The 20,147-nt window shown below is 32.5% G+C and overlaps 1 protein-coding gene and 1 pseudogene across 1 annotated transcript; both read right to left on the reverse strand.

Moving 5' to 3' along the window:
- Window positions 1-1,381: 1,381 nt before the first annotated feature.
- LOC134711874 (neo-calmodulin-like) lies at window positions 1,382-10,422 on the reverse strand. The gene is made up of 5 exons (XM_063572830.1): window positions 10,202-10,422; window positions 6,036-6,072; window positions 3,964-4,107; window positions 2,960-3,202; window positions 1,382-2,000 (listed from the first exon to the last, which is right to left on the reverse strand). Exons 1-5 carry the CDS (start codon window positions 10,202-10,204, stop codon window positions 1,975-1,977), a joined length of 453 nt encoding a protein of 150 aa, XP_063428900.1. The 5' UTR covers window positions 10,205-10,422; the 3' UTR covers window positions 1,382-1,974.
- A 2,925-nt stretch (window positions 10,423-13,347) lies between these two features.
- Window positions 13,348-20,147, reverse strand: part of LOC134710889 (uncharacterized) — a 35,694-nt pseudogene continuing 28,894 nt past the window's right edge.

The raw sequence follows: 20,147 nt of genomic DNA on the forward strand, positions 1-20,147 counted from the left end.
AGTCATGCTAAATTACTGAACTCGTTACAAACACGGATGCGGCCACTTTTATTTTTGACAAAGCCATATAAAAAGTGATATATTATGGCATGTTTGACATTCATATTCAAACTTGAATTTGCGGGTCTTTAATGACTAAATCAGTTAAAATATTTCACACAAACTTATTGAATCGACTACCACTGGTTAAAAATGTTTAAAAAGTGTCCAAAATCTTTCATCAGATGAACCTGAAATTTGAGTCAAAAGTCGACCCTTACCGGACCTACTTCTTTAATACAATATATTCTTTTTCTGAATAATTGTTAGATTATCATTTTAGATATTGATGTCATGCGTACGTTTGTTTAAAACCTGTCCAGATTATCCTACGTAATGAACAAAATATTTGTGTTACGTTATTTCGAAAAAGCAAAATTGGTCGACAGATTTAAAAGTACTTGATTTAACTAAACGAGCATTGCACGTTTGAGTTTGAGTATACATGACTTGTATACACGTGTATCTCTGTTGACAGTTAAAGCGCCAGAAGCGTTTTTATTTTCTATAAATCTGCTAAACGTTGATAATCTTAACGGTTATTGTCTTTTAGCGCGCATTAAATCTTTAGAAAAAGTTTAAAAAAAAACTTGTTAGATCTTTTTTAAAATATCAAAGCAGAAGATCAAATACATAGTATCCGAAAACTGTTTTAAATGTTGATAAATATAGGGAGTATCATCGACGTGGAGAATTTAAAGACAAGTACACAGCATAAATAAGAGCTTGATGAATCGCACCACTATTACTATTTATTTAACCACATACGGAGATATTTTTCAAAACTTTGCACCCGCGAAAATAACCCGCTATACCATCATTGATTTTTTTTATTATATTTCGATGTGTATTGAAATTAAAAATAAACAAATCTTACAAGAGATACTCAACGTTTTGAAAAATATCTCCGTATGTGGTTAAATAAACTCATCATAGACAATAGAATTGATATTTTGTATATATAATTGCAAAGTTCAAGTGAAAAGATTCATAGATAAAAGATGTTAGTACAAATCACGTGGTACAAATAACATAGAATGATATTTTAAAAATTTATTGTCAAATATTTCCCATGTGTTTTGTTTGCAAAATCAAAATATAACACGCAGTACTGCATCATTGGTCATTTTTCGATGCAAACGTTATAGATTGAATGTTCATATCGTGGTACACGTTGCATGCCGGAATATATTTTCAACGCTAACTATTCCGTTTTGTCTAGATTTCTCTAAAGAACTACACATCACTATTGCACTCCAAAACAAACGACAGAAAACATGACAGAAATGAAGCTCATGTCGTTGTTGCCAACAAGGCTTTTAATAAAAATGAAAAAGTAATATTGTTGTTTAAATTTTTGTATTGAAATATATGGTACTGTATTGCACATGGATAATTTTGCATTTATTGAGGCATTACATATAATTGTTGTATAACTTGGTTGTCTAATCAGAACACATTTGTTCATTCATTGTTGGCAACAAATCTATACATATTTTTTTAATGTAACAATCTCTCTCTGTAATATCATTTAGCATTGTATCTCTGTAATTAAAAATCATCTGTTTCCTTCGATAGATTACAAAAAGGCAAAATGACAATTTGTCAGGCATTATCAAATTTTGCAAATGAATAGTATGACAGCTGGTATGGAATGCTTAAAATGAAAGCGTACTATGTATTTAGAAAAAAAATATGCTGAATTGTATGTGTAATGTTGAAATAATATGTACATTTAAATCTTGTAAAACACAAATTAACATTTCATCTACATAAAGATTCCTACTCGTGTTATTTTTGAGAGAGTATTTACAGCTACTGTCGACCATCATTACATTTTCATTCTACCAACTTGGCTCTTTGTAAGCATAATCCGTATTTCTCTAGTAACACATCAGTTTCATAAGATGCTTCATTGAGGATAGAGTATCTCATTTACTTTGTTAACAATGCGCAAAACTCTGAAAAGACGAAACAAAAGAAACATTTATTAGTAGCGTACGCATTGATGATTCTTCTTTTTTTTAATATTAATATAAATTTCGTTTCAGATATATTTTAATTGCAGCGTTTTAATATTCTTTTGACTCTTCACTACTTATCCAATATCTATATAATAAAATTAACGGTACCAATTTTCTTTTCGACAATACATGTCTCTTCAGTGATGCTCGTGGCCAAAATATTTGAAATCCAAACCTTATATAAAAGATGAAGAGCTATCATCCAAAAGGTGCAAAAAGTATAGCCGATTCCGTGAAAGGAATCAGAGCTTTGCATGAGGGAGATACATTCCTTAATTTATAATAATTTATAATATTTTGTAACAGCAAATTTTAATAACACAAAAAATCCGTATTTTCATACCAGTACCGAAGTACTGGCTACTGGGCTGGTGATACCCTCGGGGACTAATAGTCCACCAGCAGAGGCATCGACCCAGTGGTAGTAATAAAATTAACGGTACCAATTTTCTTGCACCAGATGTGCATTTCGACAATACATGTCTCTTCAGTGATGCCCGTGGCCAAAATATTTGAAATCCAAAGCTTATATAAAAGATGAAGAGCTATAATCCAAACGGTCCAAAAAGTATAGCCAAATCCGTAAAAGAAATCAGAGCTTTGCATGAGGGAGATACATTCCTTAATTTATAATAATTTATAATATTTTGTAACAGCAAATTTTAATAACACAAAAAATCCGTATTGTCATGCCAGTACCGAAGTACTGGCTACTGGACTGATGATACCCTCGGGGACTTATAGTCCACCAGCAGAGGCATCGACCCAGTGGTAGTAATAATATAAAGCTCATTACCTTTAAATGCAAGGTTACTTAAACTGTTGCCAAACATATGCTTTCTTTAATTATCAAAACTTATTTGAAAAGTGATAATGTTTTCCAACTGTTTGTGTACCTGCATAATTGATTTTTCCGGAAGAATTTTTATCTGCTGCTGCTATCATTTCTGTGACCTCATCATACGACAGCCGTTCTCCAAGGTTCATCATGACCTCTCTGAACTCCTGTGCTGTAATGTACCCGGTTCGATTTGTGTCAAAAATCCGAAAAGCTTGAATTAAATCTTCTTCTGAATCTATATCCCCCATCTTTTTAGCAATCATTGACAAAAATTCGTCAAAGTCTATTTCCCCATTTCCTGTAAAGACACATGCATTAAGATGAACCAAAATTATAGACATTATTCATTTGAAAGCTCTGAAATGCATATTATTATTTTTTGTTGATTTGAATATATTTCATTTCTCTTAAACAAGTTTTGGAAAAATAAAAAAAAAGTTTATAAAGGAATTTAAGATCAACCTAACATTGCGTATGTTCGATTCTCACTTAGTTAGTTACACATAGACTACTTAGTTATAAAAAGAGCGTGTTTACTTAACTAAAAAATGTCTATAGAGCTTTTTGAAAATTTTAAATTCAAATTTCAAGAGTATATAATTATTACATTCTAAGGATTAAAGTTACAGAATCAGTTTTACAAAATAAATATTGAAAAAAATGACGGTAAATGAAAAGTGTTTTCCCTTGAATGCACACGAAATATCAGAAAAACTTTTCTTCTTTATTAAGGTTTGTGATTTCTTTTCAATTGTTTAGTAAAGTAAACACTACTTCAAGTATCTGCATATAACGCTGGAATGTTGTTTCTCGTTTAATACGAAGTTCCAGGACTTATGAAACAAATAATCCTCGGGATACAGTTGAATTTATGGAATTGTTTATCATGTTGTCAAGTCTATGTCTATAATAGGTTAATATTAGGAATGTGTTTTGAGGCTGTGCATTGCCCTTTAGTTGGTGAGACCATATTTGTCCTTTGCCTCTCTTGGCAATCATACCAAAACTCCCATGTTTTATTTACACAGCTGATTCTTATATCAGACATAATATACAAACCATCCTCATCAACTTCATTGATCATTGCATGTAACTCCTCGTCGGTTGGTTTTTGACCTAACGACCTCATCACTACTCCTAGTTCATTGGTTGACACTGTACCGTCGCCATCTTTATCGAATAACTTAAAAGCCTGTCGAAACTCTGTAAAAGTCAGTTATTCAAAAATTTAAAAGCAAATAAATGATTATTTGAGAAATTTATCATCTGTGGAGAGGTTAAAATCTTAGAAAAGTGCACAGATTTTGGAAACAAATTATGTTCATTGAAAGTCCGTCGACGCATATGAGTTGTTGAAGATTAGTTCAATCATATTATCGCGTGCTAAAATACTTTGATAATTGAAAGTTGTGCTGTATTTTTCAATTCAGATTTTTAAATAATAATCTTAATTTTAATGTGTTAATTGCTGCTGTAAAAATATTTATATGTAAGAGTTACAATGATCTGCAGGTGCAAATATCGTCTGTTATATATTAAGACTCTCTAGTTCTTAGTTTGGATAATATATATCCTTCTATATTATAAATAAACTCATCATAGATATCAGGATTTAATTTTGTATTTACGCCAGATGCGCGTTTGCTCTACAAAAGACTCATCAGTGACGCTCGAATCCAAAAAATTTACAAAGTACGAAATTGAATATCATTCAGACCAAAATTCCTAAACGTTTTGCCAAATACAGCTTAAGTAATCTATTCATGAGGTAGAAAGCCTTAGTATTTCAAAAATTCAATTTTTTTTAAACAGTAAATTTATATATATGACCATATCAATGATAATTCATATCAGCACAAAATGAAAGTGCTGACTACTGGCATGAGGTGGTGATACCCTCCGGGAATTAAAACTCCACCAGCAGTTGCATCGACCAAGTGGTTGTAAATAAACTCATCATAGATACCTGGATTAAAATGTTGTATGCACGCCAGACGCGCGTTTCGTCTACAAAAGACGCATTAGTGACGCTCGAATCCAAAAAAGCTAAAAAGGCCAAATAAAGTACCAAGTTGAAGAGCATTAAGACAAAAATTCCTAAAAGTTTTGCCAAATATAATAGCAAACTCGATTCTTTGGTATACAATCATATAAGAAAGCAACATGCGCCTGATTTCAGTATTCTAATTTCCTTTATGTTCAAGTTGATATACTACACATGTCATTATAAACCGAAGACAATTTGCATGCATCAATAATGTGTCACAAAAAATAGGATTATGAAAACAGGGATGTTCAATTTGACATGTTTGAGCCCAAAAAGATGCAGATGTGCATAATAATGTGTTTAAACTTTAAATTTTAAGAAAATCAAATCCTGACAAAATTCGCACAGTTAATATAATCATGTTCTTACAGCTAATTCAATATAAAACTTCTAGCTTTAATACTTGGAGAAAAGTTCGACGGATAAACCCTAATTTACCGCGTATGCCTTATATTACCGCAATTCAAAGAATGCCCAAAAAAACCTGACAACTTGCATATATACCTTAAGTTCATGAACTTACAACCTATGTATTGTAAAACACAAAGCTTTAACACTGTTGGTGAAATCGGCTGCCCTTGTTCTTTCTATTTAAGAAAACAGTATCCACCACTGAAAAGTTTATATTTATAGTCATACAAAGATACATTAATGGCATTGATCAATAATTTTCAATTTAATAATAGCCCATCCGAATACGGGAGCAAACAAAACGCTTATATATAAATAAAGGCAACTACTAGTAGTATACCGCTGTTCAAAACTCATAAATCCTTGGACAAAAAAACAAATCGGGGTAACAAACCAAAATCGAGGGAAACGCATTAAATATGAGAGGAGAACAACGATACATATATAACGTATGCGCTTTTGACAAAAAACAACCAACCCCTTTGAATAGATTGGGCGTTCATAAAAAATTGTCAGTGTGTAAATACGTTCCCACGCTTGCATTGTTTACTTTCTTGTATAATTGTCAACATTTGCATAGAATTAATGAAATGCAGTAATTCTAAAGTCAACACGTTGTTTCAATACATAGAAGTCTTATAGCCAATGCGTAATAGAAACATTATAGACTTACCTTCTACTTGTACAGGAGTAAGACCATACGTCGATGACTATAAAAGACAAAATACAAGATATGCATATGGAATACATGTCACGAGATTCGTAAGCCATAAGCAGAAATTTAACAACTGTTACACATTTATTATTAGTAATTAATAAGAAAGCATCAATGTTGAATGAATTCAGCGCAAAGTTGTAAATACAAATATCTTTAAAGTCATTATCAATCAGGAACGTTAGAACACAGCAAACTGTGGTATGCATGAAACAAATTATCTTTAACTATCAACAGCATTTATCTAGAAATTCGAGGAGGTTGACTAGTATGATATTAAAAGAAGGAGAATGGTTAAAACTTTCAGTACAAATAGAAATCAATGAAAAACGTTCTGGTCATGTCAACATTAATATACGTCTATCCATTAAAAGACGCACGTGTTGAAATCCGACCCAATACTGAGTATAATTATCACGGAGTTTTCTTGAGAATAGAAATTTTAAAACATACAGTGTATAAATAAGACAGCCTCGTCAATAAGTGTACACCAGTTACCAATACATAACACAAAACATATTATACAAAACAAATGCAATGATTGCAGCAAAGAAAACATATTATACAAAACATATACAATGATTGCAGCAAAGGTTGTCAAAGATGTGATTGGTAACGATAGAATATAGATCTAAAGTCAAATCAGAAGAGGTCACCAGACTGACAGAATATATAACATAATGATAGGGATTCCAGACCCGGTTTAAGCAATGATATAGAAAACATGAATTATTTTACACCAGTTGGTTGGACCAAACCTGTGGCTTGTGTGAAAATCATCCTGGATACTTTGTCTTTTTCTGCTTGAACGTTCATAGAAAATACAATTCAGACAAAATATATAAATAGATGAAAAATGTAATCTGTGAATAAAACTAACATTGAATAAATTAGTTGCGTCCGAAACGCTTTTTTGACAGAAATCGAGCAGACCAGACCTATAGAACACTCGTCAATATATTATTGCGCCTTAAACCCCCGTCACACTGAGACAAAGTCCATGAAGTGTCCACTACGTCTTAATTTTTTTTTTAAACGTAGTAGAAACTTGATCAAATTCGATTGATAATACCGTTATTCGGTCTCTAACACGACCCTTCTACGTCCTTACAAAGACCGCACCACGTTCAACAAGTGTTTATTAGGTTCGTGTCAAGTCTATATAACTTCCATCAGGTGTTCACTACGTTCTTACTACGACCATCAGGTGTTCACTACGTTCTTACTACTACCATAAGGTTTTCACAAAGTTTGCAGAACGACCTCTGTAGGTTCTAGTTACGTCTTAACTACTCCATACAAAACAGAAAAAATCACGGGCATTTTTTATTTCATTCAGCAACATGCCAGCTAGAGGACAAGTAACACAAACCCAAATATATAAATATAATAATATATTCAAAAATTCAAATATCATTGTAATACATGTGTACATTCTTTATAAATCAAAACTGTTCCATCAGTTACCAACTATGCACTTATCATGCGGTTTTGCCAAGGAACTGAGCCAGCTTGACTATTGAAATATAGTCGAAGGTATTCCCTTTGCTTCTTTGCAGCTACGGTGTCTCTGTTTGGTCCAATTACCATGTTTACTTCATACATATTTGCGGTCGCTCGCCATAAGCCCGGAATCAAGTCATGCTGGTCATTTTCCATGTCAAGTTGCGCGTTATGTTGTGTTGGATATCGTAGTCTCATCACATTGTGCAGACAAACGCAACACTCGACAATTTTTCGTACTACATTTGGCTGCTACATCATGGTGGTAAGTAATAATTGCCATCGTTGGGCCAGTATACCAAATGCGTTTTCAACCACACGTCTTCCTCTCGATATTCTGTAATTAGTTATCAATTGTTCATCTGTTAACTTTCGTTGAGAATAAGGCTTCATCAGATATGTTCTCAAACCAAAAGCGTCATCTCCAAGAATGAAATATGGCACATTTTTGTCATCGTTCGGCATTGGATCCGGGTCTGGAAAGCCAATCGTTTCTTCTTCCAAGCACTCTTTAAGTTCAGAATTGTTGTAGATCTGAGCATCAGACATTGATCCACAACCACCAATGTCAATCCACAAAAACTTGTAATCCGCGTCAACTAATGCAAGGAGAACCACTGAGAAAAATCCCTTGTAATTATGAAAGAGTGATCCTGTATTTGAAGGACATCTAATGGCTTTATGTTTGCCATCGAGAGCACCACAGGCATGTGGAACATTCCATTTTCGCTGGAACTCTTCAGCAATATCACGCCATTCGCGCTGTGTGGTGGGACAAGAAATTGCTTCGACTTTATATTCGTCTACAATGGCTTGGCAGACTTCGGGAACAAACATAGAAATTGTATTTCGGGCAACTCTAAAGTCGTATTGTAGAGTTGGATATTTATCCCCAGAAGATAAGTGTCGTATAGTGACAGCGAGCTTCAGGCCTGGTTCCAATGCTTTTCTAAGCCGGGTATCTCTCCTTTGAATTCTGGGACCTACTCTATTCAATATTTCGTCGAACATCTCGGGCGGCATTCTCAGAAAGTTGAAAAACGACTGTTGATCCTCCATTCTCAACTCCTGCATCAGTCTATCATAGTGGCCAAACATAAGCCTTCTTTCCTGAGTAAGCCAGGGACGCACCCACCATGTTCTGGGTCTCCTTTGTTTTCTTTTTATCCTGAAGCAGAAAAGCGCAACTTGAGCATCAAGAAGAGCTTGTTGTCCTTGTAATGATGTATGAAGTAGAAGTAAATCTTGTTCCATCGTTCAACAGTACAATTACAAATGATTCCGTCTTAAAACAAAACACCTATATATACCATATTCAACACGGGTAACAGAGATCCGATGCAAACCTGCTGCAAACGCACCACAGACGTGGTAAAGACGTACTGCATACCGATAGGTCGTACAAAGAACGTACTAAGGTCTTTAGGAACGTAATAAGAACGTAGAATAGTCTTCGCGAGGTCGTGTTGAAAACTTCCCTAAATCACCAAGTTCTAAAAGATCGTAGTAAAGACGTAGAGCAGTCGTAGGAAGGTCCTGGTGCAATCTCCAAGAACGTAGTAAAAACGCAGTGAAGACGGCTTTCAAATTTATCACGTCCGTACTACGTCCATACGGTTCATAACTAGTGTCCTCTACGTCCTTACTACGACCAAGCCGTTCTCAGTACGTTCTTATTAGGTCTTTACTGCGTTTTATTCTTAGGAAGTTCTCACTACGTTTGTTTTGAACATGTTCAAAATTATTTCACGTCCTTCACGTCCACGAAGACCTTACCACGTCCATGCAAGTTCGCAGTACGACCATATAAGTTTGCACTGCGTTCGTACCACGACTTAGAAGTTCCCACTACGTTCGCCTCCTTTTTCAGAACGCACTGGGAACGTGATAGGAACTTGGTCTAGTGTGACGGGGGCATAACATAGTGGATCACTTGACTATCAGAAGTTGTCGGAGGTCATCTCGATGGCTACTTACATGGCATTGGATATTGAATATTGTATCAATAACTTAGATTTAATTTTTTTTTATTATATATATATACTAGTATTCATAATCCATCTGTGCCAGTAGGTTACTAAATAAACAAGATGTGTGTTAGAATCTATACATGGCAGATTAATGCTTTCATTCGAACAGTATATACTAAACATAGTTATTAATACAATAATGCTCATGACATTTAATAAGACTACGTATTTATTAGTAAGGCAAATCAATGTCACATAGCAAACAAAATGAAGTGCCAAAACATTAAATGCATTGAATATTTTATTGAATAGAATTAAATTAGAATGGTAATCCTCAACAACAATTCGCAATTATATATAAACCTAATTTTACTTTGTATAACATTGTAAATAAACTTCGTACATTTAACAATAACGGAATATGTGTGATCAATTGAGTTTTATTGAATTTCAAAAAGGCTTTTTATAACAATACAATAAAGATCAATCTACCACTTGAAACTATACACACTTAATAAATATATTTATGGAGTTGAGTGTATGTGTAAATTGAAAACAAAACTATTTATCAAAGTCAAAACATGCATAATAGGGAGAATTGTTCTTTAATGTGAAAAACATAATTTTAGTAAATTAGAAAAGTGCGCTTACCATTTTCAGGATGTTACGTTTACTTTCGTTCTAAACCCGGATGTTCTAACCGGAGCGCCATCTGCAGTCGAAAAAATATATAATTCAAAGCAGAACTTGAACGCGGTGTGTGTAGCTATACGTAAGAGGTGTTGACATTTAGTTGTTTTGGGGTATCATTAAAAGATAAAAACAGGAACAATACTTTATAGATCCGATTTCATGTTCTGATAAGTACATGTAAATTCGGATCTTTATTGTTCAGCTGTGATACTAAGCTTTTAAAGCTAAGTACGGATTGTATTATTCTAGATCGAGCTAGCCCAATGAAGTATTACATTTGTTTTAATATTAATGTTTTAAAACATCAAGGTTATATGTCTTTAAATGGCATATAACGGGAATTTCAATGTATAATTAATTCCACTGTTCGATATTTTTGTGCTTTTGTTAAATTAATAATTAAGTTTTCTCAATAAAGGGGCGGCTTGTTTATAGCCAACTAAATTAAACATAATAAAAAAAACTGTACGACAAATGTTTGAATGCTCTAATATTACGTTGTTTGGATATACAAATAAAGTTCAATCAAACACAAAATTATGAGAGCTAAATTTAAATAATTGCAAAAGTTTGTCTATATACAATGTTTAACGGACGGCATCACAATTTTGCTGACTGTTGTGGAATATCGATGCCACATAGAACACGGATCGTATGTTCCGTTCCAATGGTCGTCACCAAAGTCTCGTCTCTATTTTGAAATCACTAATTGAGACTTGTCACCGTATTTGTACTATCCACCATGATCATCAACGCAACTTCCACAGTTGCCTTTTGATATTTTATTTCTTATCTATGGGCCTTATGTTTTCTGATCTGTGCGTCTGTCCGTACGTTCGTTTGTCTGGTTGTCCGTTCGTCTTTTCATCCGTCCGCCTGTTCCGCTTTAGGTTAACGTTTTTGGTTGAGGTAGTTTTTGAAGAGGTTGAAGTCCAATCAACTTGAAACTTATTCAACATGTTCCTTGTGATATGGTCTTTATAATTTTAATGCCAAATTAGAGTTCTTATCTAATTGTCACGGTCCACTGAACATAGAAAATGATAGTGTGGATGGGGCATCCGTGTACTAGGGACATATTCTTGTTTAGTTTTTAATGTCCTTTGGTATTTTCGACCTCTCTTTTCTGTAAAAACATATTACAAAACAAAATGTCAATCACCGTCTATACTTATGGTAATTAGATTGTAAGCATTACTAAGCATATGCATAAATGGAAGTGTTGTTAAAAAAGACTATCAAAGATTTGCTATCATCGCCAATTTTTCAAATTCATACAAAATAAGCAGCATTAAAGATATACCAAACAGAGACAATTATAGATGAGGTTCCTGACTTCACTATGAAATTTTTATAGTCAACCTTTAACGGACGAAAATTATGGCTTTTGGAGTCGTTCTTAGGTTCCGATGAAACAATTTAACTGATAACGATACAGGCTCTCTGGGTCCTATTGTATCACAATCAATAGTCTTACAAAGATACATTCATGTAAATATATCAGACAAATCTATGACATACAAAAAGTCTACGTGTTCTGCTTTGTCATGATCGATTTCTGACAATCCCTTTTCAACTGATTGTTATAGTTTGTTTATATGTTGTGCTGTTACAACTGTGACAGGTTAAGAACGATTTGGTTGCTACCAATCATGTTTAACCCCACCACATTATATATGTGTCTGTCCAAAGTCAGGTGCTTTTTACTCAGCGGTGTCGTTTGTTGATGTATATCATATTTGTTTTTCGTTCATTGTTTTTTGTACATAAATCAAGACGTTAGTTTTTCTCGTTTTAATCTGTCATTTCGGCGCCTTTTATATCTGACTATGAAGTATGGTATCTGTTAATTGTTGAAGGCTGTACGTTGACCTATAGTTGTTAACTTCTATGTCAGTTAGGTCTGGTGGATTATGCCATACAGCTCTGATCAATATGCATATCGGCTAATGAAGTATCATAAAAAATATGTACACATAAGAAGATATGGTATGATTACCAAACGAGACAACTCTTCAACAAAGACCAAAAAATGTGAATTTACAAAACTATATTTGATCGTCGCTCGGCCTTCAATAATGAGAAAAAACAACCCGTATGTCTTTTTATAGAAGGTTTCGTATGTTCTATCATTATGTTATTTTATGTATTTGCTTTAGACAACGCAGACAGATTTATATAGAGTAACATAGGAGTGTATTACTTTCACATGTGCATATGTTTGTCTCTAGTATGTTTTGAACGGAAAGAGTTTTTCCAGTACCTGCTGTCTTCTGATCATCCCATTATTACAGGAATGAGTCATATATATGTGACTCAAACTGAGTGATAGATTTTGATGATCCAATTAATTTATATGCTGTGCAACTGGTCATTTCGACGGCAGCTGTATGCCACCATATTATATGATATAGAAAGACAATTCTCAAACGTGCAATTTATATAGTAATTTATGTATAGTGTAACCTGTGTTATCCGACACATCGCGGGACCAGAAAAAAACCATGTCGGATTAAGCAGGGTGTCGGAATACTCAGGTGTCGGATTTGGCAGTTTACACTGTACTATATAGTTCACTGAGGAATTGATTGAACTATCACAACTTGGAACTGATATCAAGATGGGATCTTAAGACTGGAACTACCATATAAACAAATTAAGGAGATGTTTAGTATTCTTTTCAATGAGACAATATTTTCTATACATTAAAAACTTGCACGAAAAAAAGAAAGATGTGAAAAATTACACTTTCAGTAAAGAACATACTGTATAAAAAGCTATAAAAGACCCAGTGGTGACAAAGTTCGATACAATTCTTTTAAAACAGACCAACAAATATGATAAAAACGACAGCAATCAGCAACAATATAGTATGGCTTCTACCATGTCATACTATGACTATGCAGTATGGACTTTGCTCATTGTTGAATGCCGTTACGGGTACATCGTCCTGTAGTTGTTGATTTCTGTGTCATTTGGTCTCTTGTGAAAAGTTGCCTCATTGGCAATCATACCACATCTTCTTTTTTATATTAAATCTCGTAATTCTACACGTGATGTTTACCCATGCAATTAATGGGGCAATAATTCAGAATAATGTCCGATTCACGATCTTAACAAAAACATTTAATATAACAGAACAAAATCATAATTACACAATATTTAACAATAAATAAATACAATGTACAAAGATGGATGGCAAATTTTCAGTCGTTGTTCATGGTGAAAGTTGATATCTTTTATTCATAGTAGAAAATCGTCTAAAAATAAAATCTGTACGAAAGCTTTCAGTTTGTCTACCGGAAGACTGTAGTGTTTTTTGGCATTTCTTTTACTTAGATGTCATCATTCTAACGAATTCTGAAAAAAAGATCAAATTGCTATAAATAGTGCGCATCCAATACATCATGCATTTGCATAAACTTCTAAACACAAATTATTCAACAAAAATGCGGTAATTCATTTACAAGTGAACTGCGTGAAAAATCTTAAGTATATGTTAGACCTTTTTGACAATTGCAATTTAGGTAAATTAATATACTTATACAGTATTAAACATATATATGTTAACTTCAATATTTTATAATGTATAACAACAAAGTCTAGTTAACATTGAAAGCAAATGTATATCAATAAAAACCTACCTTCGTAGTTGACTTGACCATCTCCGTCCAGATCGGCCTCCCGGATCATTTCATCGACTTCTTCATCGGTGAGTTTTTCCCCTAGGTTAGTCATGACATGTCTAAGTTCAGCGGCACTGATAAAACCATTGCCGTCCTTGTCAAACACTTTGAAGGCTTCTCTAAGTTCTTCCTCAGAGTCGGAATCTTTCATTTTCTTTGCCATCATGGTGAGGAACTCTGGGAAATCTATTGTGCCATTTCCTTAATAAGTAGAAAAATAAGAATAAGGTTTGTGAGCACTCGAAACGTTTTTCGTAATATTAAACCTAAGTCAGAATCATTTTATTTTTATTTTGAACATACTAATAGTATATAGAAATTAGAAAATGGGGTATGTTTGCCAATGAAACAACTCCCCACCAGAGCTCAAATGACGCAAACAATTAACAACTATTGGTTTTTGACAATTGGCAAAAATTATTTCCAGAATTGAAAAACAAAAAAGTCATCCAGAGACAAACAACAACCACTGAATTAAAGGATTTTGACTCGTGACAGGACCAAACAAAATGTTGCGCAGTGAAACATGTTTGTTGGTGCTCATCCCTAGCTCCTCTAACCTGAGACATCGGTGTTTCAGCACAACATAAGAACAAACGATACAAATTGATTGATACAAACCACTAAAATTAATTCACACACACACACCAGAAATCATCTCCCGGTCGAAGAATATGAATATACGACAAGATTAATCGAGTTAATTTTATATACAAATATATCCTACCATCTGCATCGACTTCGTTGATCATGTCCGATAACTCTGCCTCTGTTGGATTTTGTCCGAGAGATCTCATAACAGTTCCAAGTTCTTTGGTGGTAATGGTACCGTCGCCATCTTTATCGAAGAGACTGAAAGCCTCTTTGAACTCTATAAAATTAAAATAAAAACACTAGATATATTGCTTAAAAAGATATCTTAACCTTTGGGAAGTATTCTTTGATCTTTTTGCAGAAGTATATTTCTCTTTAGAACTAGTTTATCTCAATAGACTAAAAGCACTTCAACAAGAATTTTGATTTCAATCTCATAAGTCCTTATATATAGCTGATATAAAATGTACTTATAAATATGTCCAATTTTATTGTTTGCCTCTTGAATTCTTCTAACAGTTATGTACATTTCTGATTTACAACATGCTAATGAACTTAACATTTTATAAACTGTAAATAGTATTGGCATTGAAGACTTCAGACACAGCTAAAATAATAATGAACTTTATTCACCTATAAAATTATAAATGTCTGGGCTCCTCAATATAAATCTTGGCGTTTCAATTGACTCGGAAATGAGGCTATATATCTTTTAATATATTTTTTTAATAAAAAGACAGTTTTTTAAACATTCAATTTGTCAAAAACCTATTTTGAGGTCTGATTTGGTGATATTTTTCTGTTGAACTAATAAATGTGTTCATGGTTATTATTTAATACTTTCATGACCTGTCATACTCAGAAATCATTATTTTTTATTCAAATATTTGAATAAAGTGTATATTTCCTTTACCTTTTTTTTGTATTCAATATGCTTTTTTTCTCTCCATTTTTTATGAATTATGTTTGACAAAAACAAATGCTTCATGCATACAATTTAGCCTTTCGTGTATACTATTTGTAATCTAACGGTTTTCATGTTCTAATACATACCAGCAATTTGTTCTTCTGTAAGTTGATCTGCCTAAAGAAAAAGAATATGATATATTAAATAGAGCATACATTAATTTCTAATTCACTTTATCATTCCAAAAAGCATAAGGAAAGAGTTTTGTATTAATTTTGTCAAAAAAAAAGTATAGAAGGCAAGGCTGCATAATCACTTAGCATTTGCCATTACTTGAACAACTGGGGGCATTCGTAGATGTGGTGTTGTATAACATGAATGCTGTGTTTTTGTTCTTTAAACCCATATTATTGGAAAACTGACTTAACCCAGCCACACGTTTTTAGTTGCCGTACCAAGAAAGTAGAATCATCACTCGTTGTCCGGTTGTCTGTTCATGATTCTGGTGTTTAACTGAGCTTATATATATATATATTGGGTTGATTTTAGTAAATTTTGTTGCTGTCTTATTGATTTCTAATTGTTTATATGAAGAGGACAAAAATGTTAAATAAAACTAGAGATTCCTTTATTTAAATTAAAATATAGCCCTCGATCAACCCTCATATTCTGTTTTTGATCATTGTAAATATATCGAACGAAATAAATGAGCTTTTAACAGATAAAGACTTTGTATACATGTTATATTACATTTTATATATTTTTGATTAATATTTATTTGTTTAATGTCGACTTTGATAACGTTACATAATATTACAGATATTTTATTATTTCTCATGACAACTTTTATTATCAAATCCTATTCCTCACCAAGAAAGAATTATGCATGAATAATAAATATTTATTTGGTACTAGTTTTCTGATTTGGTAACCATGGCATTTATTATAGGCCTCCGTTGTCAAGTCTTACTTATCAACACCTAGAGAAAATTTGAATATATTGTTCATATAAAGCTTCTGTTTTTGTTATTATGGGTTTTCATTATCATGTTAATTACGAGAAAAACAAATGTTTATTCAAGTCTTTAAGTTTTAAAGTTAATATAATAATAATGGTAGGTAGTTTGGTGTGGTTCAAGGGTTTAAACATGGAAGTATTATATTTCATTTACTTCCACGGTTTAAAGAATACTAAAATTGGAAGAAATTTTTGATTTTTACACTTTATTGTATGTATAAACATGTATTCAAATAAATATATAAAACGTTCACCAGTTAGTCTAAGAATAAAATAATTGTTAATTACACTTTCCTATAAATTGCCTTCGCATAACTTTTTAGTATTGATTTTATAACGGTCAGAGTAATAATTTTGAAAGATGCAACCCCATTTAGGAGAATATCCCACATGAGAGGTGTTGACTTGACTTTTGAAATTCCTTATTTATTTAAAATGGACTTTTCAAGCCAAGCCTTCAAATGAGTTAACATGGTATTTAAGCACATACATACTCATTCAAACAATATAGTAGTGGATTAAAACACTTATGACAACATAAGAAGAACATAAGTTTCTCTTGCGCTTAAAATCCCCCATGGAGATTTTGTAAAGTTGGCAGGTATGAAGATGTGTTGGCTATAATTTATTTTGACATTTTGATTAAAAGAAATAGATACGTATAATCTTGTGATTAACGTATCAATGAAAAGCTTGTCAATCCAATAAATCATCGAGTGTATTCTGTATTGGTTTGATCATAGATTAAAGAGAGAAATGGACTATTTCAACAGTCTGGATGATTTGGAAATTTTGTTTAAACATATTTATTTATAATAGTGGATTGGGAAACAAGTTATTGCAACTTATAATAACCCCTTTCCACTTTGAGGGTGCGATTGCTGCCTTGTAGCGGCATCAGCCTCCTCTTTTTCGATATCTACGAGGTGTTTTTTTAACGTGCAAGAGATGTGGCTCTCTCTTAACAACACGAGTCAGCCAAGTTATCATCGTTTCTCAAGACCATACTCACAAATGGTGTCAACGGAGAGTCAAAAAATGAAAATGTGCTTATAAACACATCAAGCAAGTGTTTTTGTTTAAATATACAATTTCTTCAACACATAAACACGAAAAGTAGTTAGCTTCATGACTCCTATTTACATTATTTTGATAATCTTCAAAACTCTCAGAACTAAAACTTATACGCTTTTATATTAGTTAAGTTTTATTTTTTAGACACATGTTTTGCACTGTTTGTTCTTAACCAACAAAAATGACATATGTTTAGAAAACGCACTGAGTATTAATGTTATATTGAAAATTAAATATTTATACAATTCATTGAAACAAAAATTATTATTTTTTTTTCTTCAAAAAACTAATTGAAAGTTTACACCTACCATTTTGGTGACGTTCTGATAGATTGGTGGCTAACAGCGAAGTGGACATAAATCTCTGGTTTTCACCTGTAGATTAAATAAATCCAGTATTACCATCAAACGGATTCCAAATTAATAGAGGTACCTTAAGGGGTAACATTTTCATGACAACGTTAGGAAAAGAGGATTACAAAATTTAAAATACTAAACTACAAACACATTATACAATCTAAATATAAAAATGGTAATTTTATTGTAATATAATACAATACATTTATAAAATAGGCACACAGATGATTAAACGTGGATTAGACAAATTAAAACCACCAAATCCGTATAGGTAAAGATCAAATATGTTATTCATTGTCTTACCTGTTTCAACATGCTGGTGAAAGTATCGAAACTATTATATAACCATATTATATTAATATTGATTTTTTATCAATATAATCGCACTTGACAATAATATCTACTCTGATATGTGATAAACTAATAAGCAATACAAATGATTAAAAATATATGACAGGCTTAAATAATATATATTTTCCAAAAATAGTAAGGGTTAATATGATGGATATACATGTTACTGAAATTTGTTGTCGTAAAGAAGTATAATAAGAAATTCTGAACCTAATTTTTTTTCCATTTAATAAAGCATACTAGTCTATATGTAAAACAGATAAGAATATTACAAAATACATATAAAAGAGGGACAAAAGATACCAAAGGGACTAGTTAAACTCATAGATCGAAAATAAACTGACAACGCCATGGCTAAACATAAAAAGACAAACAGACAAATAATGATACAGAAGACACAACATAGAAAACTAAAGACTAAGCAACACCAGCCTCACCAAAAACTGGGGGTGATCTCAGGTGCTCCGGAAGTGTAATTTTTCAGTTAAAAGCGGGGTTTTTTTTTTGACTGATGTTATTTGTTAATCTTTTTTATTCTTTTGGCCACACTGTTGTGTGTTTATTTTCGGTCTAAAGTTTGTATTGCCCCTTTCGGTAATTCTCAACTTTTTTTCTAAAAAAACAAAAAAGGTATCTAAATAAATACGTTAGCTAATTCTTCAGCAATAGACAAGCGTATAAACATTATGCCTAGCTTGTTATCGCCCCGAATAAGATGTAACATGATATAGTTTTGGTGCTGGGATGAAAATGCGGAAAATTGATTTGGTTTTCAGATAATTTGACAAGGAACGTCACCATCGAAAAATGTATTATAGCTAACAACTTGAGATTAAAAATCCTCTCTTTTGTTGATTTTTTTTTATATTACTTGAGCTTCCTATACGCAATCTCCTTTGCGAACAAAAATGTTATATAGTAAAGAATATTTATCGTATCAAAGCATATATAAGATCGTTTGGAAGAAAGCTCGCAATTATTTAAAGTATTATACATTGCATGGAATTTGATGCGACTGTCGTACAAGTGAGAGGTTTATCTAGCTTTAAAACCAGGTTAAATCCACCCTTTTCTACATAGAAAATGTCTGTACCAAGTCAGGAATATGACAGTTATCCATTCGTTTGATGTGTTTGAGCTTTTGATTTGGGACTTTTCGTTTTGAATTTTCCTCGAAGTTCAGTATTTTTGTGAAAATATTTTTTAGTTAGGCTGATACGGAAACGAATCGTGTCTTCTATCAGTATGATATCGGCGACAATACATCAGCGTATAGATTTTCAACATCACAAAAAAAAAATCTTAATTTGAGCTGTATTTCAAACGGCTTGCAAATATGTGAATTGATCACAATTCCCCAAAATTAAAGACAAATAATTTCGGTTCACAGTACAAAAATAATATGTGACTTGAATAAAATGTTGTCCAATCATGTCTTTTCTACAAAAAGCCTTAACAACAAACAAAATAATTGAAGGACAGTCATGTCTTATAATTATTTGCTTTAAGATTGATTACACACGAAAAGATGGAAATCAAATTATACTTTTTATTATTTCTTACAAGTAGAGTTATTTGCAAATTACGGTTTTCATATTTTACCAGTCATTAGGGTTGACAACGAATGCATTCTAAAACTTTCATACGAATAAATTGTTTTTGATATGTACTCCCCTATGCAATATTAAATATTTTTCTATTGTCGTAACACAAAAAGTATTCCGTTTAATAACGTTTGTTAGCAAGATAATCGGCCTTGAATAACCTCTTAACATTCATAATCGTGCGAAAGTGATAGCAGTACACCAATTGGTTGTACACGGGTCGTTAACCTATGATATGTATTTAAAAAAGATTGTAATTCATCACATTTCATAACTTATGAGGACAACAAAAGAGAAAACAGAAAGGAGTAGGT

The sequence above is a fragment of the Mytilus trossulus genome, chromosome 3, assembly GCF_036588685.1.
Source record: "Mytilus trossulus isolate FHL-02 chromosome 3, PNRI_Mtr1.1.1.hap1, whole genome shotgun sequence".
Lineage (NCBI taxonomy): Eukaryota > Metazoa > Mollusca > Bivalvia > Mytilida > Mytilidae > Mytilus > Mytilus trossulus.